Here is a 12,588-nt window from a genome sequence, read left to right on the forward strand (position 1 = left end):
ATTGTTGTAAAAGACAGCCAAGTCCCTGCTCTTAAAGACCTTACGTCCCAGTGAGGGAAGTAAACAAAACAATTACTAGTTTAAAAATATGCATTTATGCAAAAATTAAAAACAAAATCTCAGATGATGATATGTTCTATAAACTAAAAGAGTGAGATAATAGTGACTCAGTTGAGTTAGCCCCGAAGTTGTTCCCACTCTTTGCAACTCCATGGACCACAGTACGCCAGGCCTCCCTGTCCATCAACAACTCCCGGCGTACACTCAAACTCATGTCCATTGAATCGGTGATGACATCCAGCCATTTCATCCTCTGTCATCCCTTTCTGCTCCTGCCTTCAATCTTTCCCAGCATCAGGGTCTTTTCAAATGAGTCAGTTCTTCACACCAGGTGGCCAAAGTATTGGAGCTTCAGCTTAAGCATCGATCCTTCCAATGACTATTCAGGACTGATTTCCTTTAGGATGGACTGGTTGGATCTCCTTGCTGTCCAAGGGACTCTCAAGAGTCTTCTCCAACACCACAGTTTAAAAACATCAATTATTAGGTGCTCAGCTTTCTTTATGGTCCAACTCTCACATCCATACATGACTAGTGGAAAAACCATAGCTTTGACTAAATGGATCTTTGTTGGCAAAGTAATGTCTCTGCTTTTTAAATGCTGTCTATGTTGGTCATAACTTTCCTTCCAAGGAGTAAGGATATTTTAATTTCATGGCTGCAGTCATCATCTGAAGTGATTTTGGAGCCCAAAAAGATAAAGTCTGTCACTGTTTCCATTGTTTCCCCATTTATTTGCCATGAAGTGATGGGACTGGGTGCCATGGTCTTAGATTTCTGAATGCTGAGTTTTAAGCCAACTTTTTCACTCTCTTCTTTCACTTTCATCAAGAGGCTCTTTAGTTCCTCTTCACTTTCTGCCATAATGGTGGTGTTATCTGCATATCTGAGGCTATTGATATTTCTCCCGGCAATCTTGATTCCAGCTTGTGCTTCAATGAGTCCAGCATTTCTCATGATATACTCTGCATATAAGTTAAATAAGCAGAATGACAATATACAGCCTTGATGTACTCCTTTTTTTATTTGGAACCAGTCAGCTGTTCCATGTCTAGTTCTAACTGTGGCTTCCTGACCTATATACAGATTTCTCAAGGTGCAGGTAAGGTGCTCTGGTATTCTCATCTCTTTCAGAATTTTCCAGAGTTTATTGTGATCCACACAGTCAAAGGCTTTGGCATAGTCAATAAAGCAGAAATAGATGTTTTTCTGGAACTCTCTTGTTTTTTTGATGATCCAACAGATGGTGGCAATTTGATCTGTGGTTCCTTTGCCTTTTCTAAAACCAACTTGAAAGCCTGGCTTGGAGAATTTTGAGCATTACTTTACTAGCATGTGAGATGAGTGCAATTGTGCAGCAGTTTGAGCATTCTTTGGCTATGGAAGATAATTTGTGCAGGTGTTCACGGAAGATCTTACTGGGCACATGTGAGGTAAATATAAATGAGAAAAAAAACATAGCCATAAGAAAATCTGAGAGCAAAGGGAACAAAAGAGAAAGTACCTTCTATAAAATGAAAAGAAGTTTATCATTTTCAAGGAACAGAGTGATAGCATAGCTGGCCCATGAGGAACAAGAGGGACCATTGTTGGAGTTATCGACCTGTTAAGACTGCAGTCTTTCTCCTGCTCATAGTCTGCTAATTGTTTTGCAACATTCAAATTTCACAGGCAGTCAGTGTCCAGTTATAAAAATTAGTTTCACACTTACAAGAAAATCATCAGAGAGAAAAACAAACATTTGAAAATGGTAGAACTGGAACATGATTTCTGTGTTTACCCAATACGCTGTTGAAAAGCCCTGCTTTCCATTGGAAGAGACACATAGCAATGACGATCAAGTGTGTATTTGCTTTCCTCTTTTTAAAATTTTAGCCACACCACATGGCATGCAGAATCCTAGTTCTTCACCAGGGATTGAACCCATGCCTTTTGCATTATCTAATTAGCCTACAGTAAATGGTAATTTCCTAACTAGCCTACAGTAAATGGTAATTACTAGCCTACAGTGGTGGAGAAGGCAATGGCAACCTACTCCAGTACTCTTGCCTGGAAAATCCTATGCACGGAGGAGCCTGGTAAGCTGCAGCCCGTCGGGTTGCGAAGAGTTGGACACTTACTGAGCGACTTCACTTTCACTTTTCACTTTCATGCATTGGAGAAGGAAATGGTAACCCACTCCAGTGTTCTTGCCTGGAGAATCCCAGGGATGGCAGACCCTGGTGGGCTGCCGTTTATGGGGTCGCAGAGAGTCAGACACGACTGAAGCGACTTAGCAGCAGCAGCAGCAGCAGCCTACAGTGGTGGTGTACTTGCTAAGTGTCCAACTCTTGCAACCCCATGGACTGTAGCCTGCCAGGCTCCTCTGTCCATGGAATTCTCCAGGCAAGAATACTGGAGTAGTTTGTCATTTCCTCTTCCAGGGGATCTTCCCAAACCATGAACTGAACCTGGGTCACCTGCATTGCAGACAGGTTCTTTACCAACTGAGCTACAAGAGAAGCCCAAGCCTACGGTAGATGTCAATTTCCCACCCACTTGACCATAGCATTTTCACAAACGCTTTATTCTGAAAACAGAATATCTTTATTCAAGTCACATTAATGACAAAATTTGAGGATACTAAAATTATTAAGTAGAGCAGTATTTTGATCCTCTCCTTAAATCACCAGATATAGACATTCTGCATTTATTTTGCATTGAGCTTAATAACTTACCTGGATGACATTGATACTATGGTAATATATTTTTATAGTTATTATACTCTAATCTAGCAAATGGAAGAAAAAGGATAAAAAGATATTACTAAGGGGAAATAAGGCAGTCCAAATGACAGTAATGCTGCTGCTGCTGCTGCTGCTGCTGCTGCTGCTGCTGCTGCTGCTGCTAAGTTGCATCAGTCGTGTCTGACTCTGTGCGACTCCATAAGTGGCAGCCCACCAGGCTCCCCCATTCCTGGGATTCCCCAGGCAAGAACGCTGGAGTGGGTAATGACAGTAATATATAACATGAAAATTGAGGAGATAAATGAAATTGATCGTTTAAGATAAACAATTTTAGAACATAGAAAGGAAGTTTCAGCCACAGAGTTTCTATTTCCTGCATTAAAGCAACTACTTACTAGATAACTTACTAGATAACTTACTAACTAGATAACTTAAGAAATTAGTTCCCAGGGAAGAAGTGAACGGCACATTTCTAAAAGCCAGTTTATAGTGAACTAAGTAAAACACTTCCAGACTGGAGAAATATCCATGAGGATAGATGTCTTAAATCTTTTAGCCAACAATAAATCTTCTAACCCCGAACGGTGTTGGGTTCATAGCAGATGTTCAATGAATATTAGTTGTTAAACTTATGATTTAATGAATGAATGGGATTCCAGGGAAAAATGACTCTTCTAATTATTTCCATCTCAAATATAGGAATCTCTAACTTTTAATTCTTTACTTGGATATTCTATTTCCTAAACAATTTGTTTTCTACAAATTTAAAAAGGATATCTCAGATTCTGGGAAATTCCTGCTTGCCTCTTCATACTGCACCTACATTTGTGAGAAAGCACATTTCAGATGGCAGGGGAAACCCATAGCTCACCACAACAACACATTGTAAACTGTCTGGGCCTCTGGAGCATAAATTAAAGAGAACAGGAGTATCTGAGCGACTAGGAGGTGAGAGGAAGGGGGTGGAGACAACATAGCTGAATATAAACGTTGAGGTATCTCAAAGACACAGAGACAGAACAAGAGCTCCAGCAGAGAATTTCACTGTAGGTTGGCTCCACCTGGGATTAACCAGGGTGATTGTGACAAGGATAAAGATGAATTCTGAAGATTTTTCTGCAACAGAGACCAGCTCCTTGCACCTGAAAAGAGAACCACAAAGTAGGTCAATTCTTTTTCTCTAAATACTGGTAATATCTATTTCTATGTTTATATCTATCTATCTATGATATATACCAGGAGTTAGGGAGAAAATCAAGCTTGCCTTTTGTGGAAAAACTTGGCTATGTTCCATTTGAGCAGGATACAAGAGAAAGTGGGAAGAAGTAAATATTTCTTTATCTATGTGAACACAGAATACCTGAGACATGAAAGGAAATCACAAAGGTGAATTTTAGAAACTCCTTAAAGATCTGTCTCTTTGTTTTATTTTATACCATCTCAGAGTTTTTCAGATTTAATTAAAAAATCCCCTCCCTAGCCCAGTGAACAATTTTTTATAACCATCTGGATATCCCCTAGGAAGCACTGCCTCTCTTTATGAAAAATTCTATTTTTCTTTTTAAAATTTTAAATTTAAATTTATTTATTATGTGAGAGAATTCTATTTTTCATATAAATAATTATGTTCTTGACTGGCTGAACCTTGTACCATTGTGTGCTTTTCGTGGGCTTTATCTTGTGTTTTCAAGAAAACATCCTCCAGTTGCTGGGAACACAGGTTTCCAGACTTTGAGAGAATAGCCATATAAGCATCTGAATATTTATAGTGTCCAAAGGCAATTTATTTTGAGAACTTCATAAAGAATTCTTGAAAACACAATCGTCTTCTCTAGTCCTATGGGTGCTCTTTCCCTCCATTTCACTTTTCTATTTGTTGTTGTTGCTGTTCAGGCACTAAGTTGTGTCTAACTCTTTGCGAACCCATGGACTGCAGCATGTGAGGCTCCCCTGTCCTCCACTGTTTCCCAGAATTTGCGTATATTCATGTCTCTTGAGTCAGCGATGCTATCTAACCATCTCATTCTTTGCTGCCCCCTTCTCTTCCTGCCTTCAATCTTTACCAGCATCACAGTCTTTTCCAATGAGTGGGCCTTTTGCATCAGGTGGCCAAAGTATTGGAGCTTCAGCATCAGTCTTTCCAGTGAATATTCAGAGTTGATTTCCTTTAGGATTGACTGGTTCAATCTTGCACTCCATGGGGCTCTCAAGAGTCCCCCAGCACCACAATTTGCAAGCATCACTTCCTTGGCACTCACTTTTCTATTTCATCTAATTGTGGACTTCGAATTCTATATGAATCAAACATTTTTCTTCCTTTCTTTTATTTTTCATCAAAATATGATTACCTTTGCTGTATCACTTCTCTCCTTTTCTGTTTGTCTAATCTATCCATAGACCTTTTCATCTCTTGTCATCAGGATTTTCCCATTGTTTTCCAATAACTTTCTTGGTGGAACTTTCTTGACTTATTTCATTTCTCTCTCTCTTCCTCTCATGTTAATGAGGTGCCCCAAACACTAGAAGGTAGGAACTAGAGTTTACTTGTAAACCCAATTATCCAGTAACAAAGAATGTGTTCTGAACAACAGAGGTGAAAATATCTAGAGGAGGGGGTTGTTTACCGAATATGTGTCTACTAGTGTGGTTTGCTTTAGAAAAGCATTCATTGCCTCTGGTAAAACTATCTTTCACTTAGGAACACAAAATCAAGTGTAGATATTGCAAACCACACAAAATTTTTGGTGACCAGATACCCATAACTTGATGACTCAGCTGAGTTTCCTGAAAGAAAAAAGTATATTAAAAAAGAAAAAAAAGAAGAAGGAAACCATTCAATAATAGCATAGTTTAAATAAGAAGGAATTAATTGTAGAAATTCTAAACTTTTCCTGAAGTCATCCCAGTCTTCTATTGAATATTTGATTTATGAATATTTAGTCTATGCTGCTCTTGTAGCTTTATCAGTGTGAACAATCTTTGAGCACCACCCTTGGGAGATTCAATATGCTCTAGAGGACTTGTTTTAAAATTTCTCCATTAATGGACAGGGCTTGTAACCAAACCGGAAGTATACTCTTAGGGGAGTGTTTTGTTGCCTAGGTGATAAAACAAACTGTGAATAACAATAGCCCTAACTAATGAACTAATGATATAACTTAAAATCAGAGAATCACCTCCACAGCTTACCCACTGGATGTCCAAGCCAACAGTGTGAGTCCACTGGATAAGCCAATGGACTCTGACATCCATGAGCTACTTGGATGTGTTGATACCTGCTGAGGAGCCAGAGATGTTTCTGCATTGAGTTTGAGCCCCTTCATTGAGTCTCACATGGTGAAAAGTGAAACTAGACAGAGAGCTCTGAACTTGCTACCCTAAATACCAAGCGCTGCTTCTGGTAATAGTTGTATGCTGATGAGAAAATAAAGATATGCTTTAACAAGTTGAGAGAAATAGAACCGGATAGAAGTGAAGTAAAGTCGTCTCTTTGAAAATTTGAAAGCAGGCCTATGCTGGGAAAAACAACGTTCAGAAGAGGCAAATGTTGTCTTAACATCCATTGCATAGTAAATTGCTTTGAAGGAAAGCAGCATCTCTGTCTAGTTAAACCTTAAGAATACAATTATAATATATGTTGAATTTTCATAGCTACTGAGTACATATTTGGGGAAATATTTTATAATCTCATTATTGTGACTGGATTGTTTCATTTCTAGCCAAAAATAACTTATTCAAAATTTGAGGAAATGTAACTTATACATTTTATATAAGAAAGTAGGGAGACATATAATATTTTTTTAAATGCCTCAAGAGAAAATCAAATGTCTCTTTCTTACTTCTATAGCCTGCCTAATCATCCACTTTCTCTCTTCAGGTCATGCCGCTGGGACTTACTCTGCAACATATCATGAAGGATCCATTCAAGTTCCTATCCCATGTGCTGTAGTAAACGTGGTCTTCATTACCACTCTCATCATAGCTCTCGTTGCTCTATCAGGTGAGTCTGCGCTTCGTGAGTTCATCAAAAATTCTGATTAATCTTAGATCATCTCATTTTTCATACATGGTGAATTTCCTAGGAAATATAAAATATGGTTCCACATTCCTTAGGTAACTGATACAATACTTGTCTAGTTTTTAATGCTTTGGAACTATTAAAAATTGTTTATGATTTATATAATATCATGGGATAAAATTACATGTGAGAAGATATTTAACTCTGGAACAAAAGGGGTTGATTTAGATTCTAAACAAATCGATATTTAACTGGAAAAATGTGGGCTGCCTATTCATTGTTGATTAAAAAATGATATCTAAGCCATAGATTAATTAGGAATTGGACAGTCTCTTATCTCAAAAGACACGCAATAGTGGGTATGGATAATTGAGATAATTAAGAATATATCTAGAAGCTTCCAAGAGCTAGTTTTGTTTTGGTATTTGAAACATACAGCTATACCAAGATTCATTTGTGTTTTATACACACATGAAATTTTACAATGTTAGGATACATCCCCAGCCATAAACCTTTTTGTATTCTGAATTGCTACCCTGCTAATATTCTCTCCTCCACCTTGCCATGTAGAGTTATATCTATTACATCTTCAAATTATTCCTCCTCTGTAATCAGATGCAAAACCTTAATTGAAATTTATAATATACTGGGCTGGCCACAAAATTCAGCTTTTCTGTTATCTGAAACCAACTTTCCAGCCAACCCCAATAACTTATACCCATTTTCAACTAGAATCAAAAGACTATTTTCAAGATTTTTAAACTTCCCCTCCACTTTCTGACCAAACTGACTCCCTCTTATTTCTTAGAACTTATACAATGATGATGAGGTACAATAAGAGATCAGATAAAGTGAAAAACTGCCTTCTTGCTCTTTACGGAATTTACCTTCCTTTTTTTTTTTTTTAAATATCTTTAAATGGAGCATAACCTATAAAAATTCTGAATCAATGTGCTGTACACCTGAAGCTAATATAGTGTATGTCAACTATACTTCCATAAAAATTTTTTTTAGTTCATCTTCTTTCGTCTCTTCCTTTGTCACCTAGTAGAGTATCCCTGAACTACTTTGTACCCTATAGGTATGTGGTTCCTTGTGTTGCTAAAACAAACCATTTTTATGTTCACAGTGGGCCAGTACAACTGTCCAGGACAACATGTGTCATCAGCGCCACCAAACATCCATGTGTTTCCATGCTCAGATGATTGGATTGGACACAAGGGGAAATGCTATCTTATTTCCAAGAAAACAAAGAACTGGACCTTGGCCCAAAACTCTTGCTCCAAACACGATGCCACTCTTGCTGTCATTGATTCTAAAGAGGACATGGTAAGATAGCATTCAATAAGAATTCCATAAAGTATTGGTATTCTTTTTTATTTTATATAGCTAATCTGTGATTTTCTTCTGTTTCCTTCTAAGTGTAGATATTCTGTCTGTCTCTGACCCGGGAAAACTTAGTCACAGAAAACCACATGATCATTCTGAGGTCCAAATGAGAGTCCAGTGTAGTCTTTAAGTGTGATGTGTTTAGCTTCAAAGATCAGAAATCCAAATGAGCTGAACTCACATAGCACTATTAATCGTTCAGTTCAGTTCAGTTCAGTCGCTCAGTCGTGTCCGACTCTTTGCGACCCCATGAATCGCAGCACTCCAGGCCTCCCTGTTCATCGAGTTAATACAAAAGATTAACTGAGCTACACTGCTTACTAGTTGCAGATTTGAGAAACAGAATTTATTACATACTTATCAGGAGGAGTGGTTTAACATACACTTCCTTTGTTCTTCCTTCAAGAGCTTTTTAAAACAATATGTGAGTAGAGCTGAACACTGGATCGGGCTGAGAAATGAAGCTGGCCAGACGTGGAAATGGTCAAATGGCCAAGAATTTAACAACTGGTGAGTTTCAAGATATCTCTTTATGCTCCCAAGGCTGCCAGCTCCCAAAGCTGGCAGCTTTCCTGTTCTTTTTTTTTTTTTTTTTAAGTGTTGTTCTTTATGAGGATTGTGCTCTTAGAAGCAGAGCTTTAATATTCTCTTTTGTATGTTATACTCTGTGGGAAGGGTCTCCAACCTCCAGGATCTAATGCCCAATGATTCAAAGTGGAGTTGATAAAAAAATATATAAAATAAAGTGTACCATAAATGTAATGTGCTCAAATCATCCCAAAACCATCCCCCTGCCCCAGTCCATGGAGAAATTATCTTCCATGAAACTTGTCCCTGGTACCAAAATAGTTGAGGACAGCTAAACTATTGAATTCTTAAAGAAGGGCTTTAATAGTAATATTATCCTTTTTTATCTGCTTGGAGTTCATACAATAAGTACTTCTAATAATTTGATCTCAGTAAATTCTAGTGAAATAAGATTCAAATTTTCCAGGTATATTTATGATGATGTAAAAAAAAAAAGTTCCAATCTAATATTTGTATTTTATTGACAAGCTAGTTTTGGGAACTAACTTTTAGCTTTCCCAGTTCTCATATTCACAGGGATAAAAAACAATATTTCCAATACCTATTGGTAATTAGAAGCTTCTGTGGATCTGAGAGAAAAATTGCCCCAAAATTAAAGATGCTGACTTTATTTCCATTACCTGTACATTTTCAAGTTTGAAGGACGCTGTATAAGTTTAGTGTTAATCTTTGTCACTCAGATGTGAATGAATTGCTAGGTCTCTAGTTTCATGAAAATGAGAGATTCAGAGAACTAGTTTAAATCTCTAGAAAAAGAATCTTTAGTATGCCCTACATCCACAAATGGGCACCAGGGGCTGTTACCCCCCAAAATTGTATGAACTAATATGCATGATTGTTGAATGTGTGCACATTCTGGGAAGTTTCTTGAAGGGTTTGTGTACTCAAAAATGAACAAGAGTCACTCCTGTAGTGACACACCAGCCAAATGAATGGAGCCCTTTACTCTTATGTTTGTATCTTCTCTCCACATACTATTCTTTTCCATCATTGTCTACTGTCTACAGATTGTTCTGTGATCATTTGACTGGCGTACTTGCCTCATGCATTCCAGCTTAAAAAAAAAAAAAAAAAAAAAAGCAGAAGCTATCACCGCCACCACAAAGTTGATTTTCATATAACTGAACGGAAATGATGGGCTGAAACTAATTCCGGTTTCTTTACTGTTTTACAGGTTCAACCTTACAGGGTCTGAGAACTGTGCAGTTCTGAACAGTGCAGAGGTCAGCAGCACAGAATGTGACAAGAATTTACACTGGATATGTAGCAAACCCTCCAAATAAAGAGGAATCATATTTGCTTGTAGACATTTTAACATGGAACTCTAGGAAATGTGACAAGTGTGGGCAAATGCTGTCAGAAGTTTCCCATTAAGACTTTGTGAAAACAAACAAACAAACAAACAAACCTTTGTATTATTTGGGAAACTTTCTTCCACACAAGACTAGAAAAAATGGAGAAAAATTCCAGGCATGTATGCATTACGGAGTACTCCTGCCATGATCTGAAAGTGTCACAGGTTGACTGATAAATCTTGTCCAAGGATGAGATAAATGACTGCAAAGCTTTTGAGTGCACTTTATATTTTTTTGATTCAGAGATAATAAAATAACTAGGTTTAGAGTTATTATTTATTGTTGAATGACTACAAACAATATATGCCCTTCATGCATTTGTACTGTATGAAGGAATTAGATGGTGGTATTAAAACTGAATGTAAGCAAAGAAAATTTTAACTGGTAGTGCAGAGATTTAGTCTAAATGCATTTTACTAACTCCAAGGACATTAGCAAATGGACAAATGTTTATGAAATGAAACTTTGTAATATTTCTCTCTTTTTAAAGAAGTTTGTCATTTTCTTTCTTTCTTTCTTTTTTTTATTTTGTCATTTCTCCCACAAAGAATGGGATGGATAGGTATTTATGTTATTTTTTTCACTTCTTCACTGTAAGCCTGTCTTTTTCAAAGGTATATAAAGTATTGCCTTATATACAGTCCCTCACAAAGATAAGGACAAAAAGAATATGAGGAATATTTGTAAAACAGATAAAAGTGTTGGAAAATGTGCAATATGTGGTGTGGCAAATCTCTATCAGGAAGGTCTGTATTGTTCAAATCTGGAATAATAATAGTTCTATTGCTTATCAATTTGTGGCTTTCCTGACACAATTATATCATGTGCAATACTTCATGTGAAATATTTCCTAAGTGCAATAAAGTGTGTTTATTTGTTTGTCTTTGGTATCCAGTGCAATTATAAGCTGCTTTTATATATGTTAAAATAAAAGTAAAATAAGCAAAATGGTTTCTAAGAAGTGGTGATTCTTACAAAATACATTAAAACTTACATCTCATACTAGAAAGGAAGAAACAGAATAATATAACGTTTTTTGGAAGACATACCTATTATAAAACCTTAGCTTTATAATGATTTGTACCTGGGAAGTTGTTTTCATATGTGTTTTCAGAAGGTCTATACAGAAAAATTTCAGTAAATAGTCTAATTGGATTGAGAGGAATTTATGTCAGTTAAAATTTTTTTACTCTATAACTTCATTTTTTCTTTTTTTAAACTTTTTTATTTTGTATTGGAATAAAGAGGGTTCCAGAAAAACATCGATTTCTGCTTTATTGACTATGCCAAAGCCTTTGACTGTGTGGATCACAATCAACTGTGGAAAATTCTGAGAGAGATGGGAATACCAGACCACCTGACCTGCCTCTTGAGAAATCTGTATGTAGATCAGGAAGCAACAGTTAGATCTGGACATGGAACAACAGACTGGTTCCAAATAGGAAAAGGAGAACGTCAAGGCTGTATATTGTCACCTGCTTATTTAACTTCTATGCAGGGTACATCATGAGAAATGCTGGACTTTGAAACACAAGCTGGAGTCAAGATTGCCAGGAAAAATATCAATAACCTCAAATATGCAGATGCCACCACCCTTATGGCAGAAAGTGAAGAGGAACTAAAAAGCCTCTTGATGGAAGTGAAAGAGGAGAGTGAAAATTTGGCTTAAAGCTCAACATTCAGAAAACGATCATGGCCTCCAGTTCCATCACTCCATGGGAAATAGATGGGGAAACAGTGGAAACAGTGTCAGGCTTTATTTTTTGGGGCTTCAAAATCACTGCAGATGGTGACTGCAGCCATGAAATTAAAGATACTAACTCCTTGGAAGAAAAGTTATGACCAACCTAGATAGCGTATTCAAAAGCAGAGACGTTACTTTGCCAACTAAGGTCCATCTAGTCAAGGCTATGGTTTCCAGTAGTCATGGATGGATGTGAGAGTTGGACTGTGAAGAAAGCTGAGTGCCAAAGAATTGATGCTTTTGAACTGTGGTGTTGGAGAAGACTCTTGAGAGTCCCTTGGACTGCAAGGAGATCCAACCTGTCCATTCTGAAGAAGATCAGCCCTGGGATTCCTTTGGAAGGACTGATGCTAAAGCTGAAAGTCCAGTGCTTTGGCCACCTCATGCGAAGAGTTGACTCATTGGAAAAGACTCTGATGCTGGGAGGGATTGGGGGCAGGAGCAGAAGGGGACAACAGAGGATGAGATGGCTGGATGGTATCACTGACTCAATGGACATGAGTCTGAGTGAACTAAGGGGGTTGGTGATGGACAGCGAGGCCTGGCGTGCTGCACCTCCCTGGGGTCTCAAAGAGTCGGACACGACTGAGCGACTGAACTGAACTGATAGATGATTAACAATGTGATAGTTTCAGATGAATAACAAAGGGACTCAGCCATACCTATATATGCATCTCTCCTTCCCCAAAATCTCCTCCCATTAAGAAT

At 37.6% G+C, this 12,588-nt stretch overlaps 1 protein-coding gene across 1 annotated transcript; it reads left to right on the forward strand.

The window, feature by feature from the left end:
* Positions 3,803–11,097, forward strand: CD69 (CD69 molecule). The gene is made up of 5 exons (XM_005680868.2): positions 3,803–3,947; positions 6,664–6,786; positions 7,934–8,133; positions 8,600–8,703; positions 9,956–11,097. The coding sequence occupies exons 1-5, from the start codon at positions 3,884–3,886 to the stop codon at positions 10,062–10,064; spliced, it is 600 nt and encodes a 199-aa protein (XP_005680925.1). The 5' UTR covers positions 3,803–3,883; the 3' UTR covers positions 10,065–11,097.

This window comes from Capra hircus, chromosome 5 (genome assembly GCF_001704415.2).
Source record: "Capra hircus breed San Clemente chromosome 5, ASM170441v1, whole genome shotgun sequence".
NCBI classification, from domain to species: domain Eukaryota; kingdom Metazoa; phylum Chordata; class Mammalia; order Artiodactyla; family Bovidae; genus Capra; species Capra hircus.

What these genes read in the sequence shown, in the direction of transcription:
- CD69 (XM_005680868.2), top strand. Translation starts at nt 3,884, where the DNA reads ATGAATTCTGAAGATTTTTCTGCAACAGAGACCAGCTCCTTGCACCTG. An exon ending in AGCTCTCGTTGCTCTATCAG is followed by an intron (nt 6,787 to 7,933) that starts GTGAGTCTGCGC and finishes TTATGTTCACAG; the next exon opens with TGGGCCAGTACAACTGTCCA. An exon ending in TTGATTCTAAAGAGGACATG is followed by an intron (nt 8,134 to 8,599) that starts GTAAGATAGCAT and finishes TCTTCCTTCAAG; the next exon opens with AGCTTTTTAAAACAATATGT.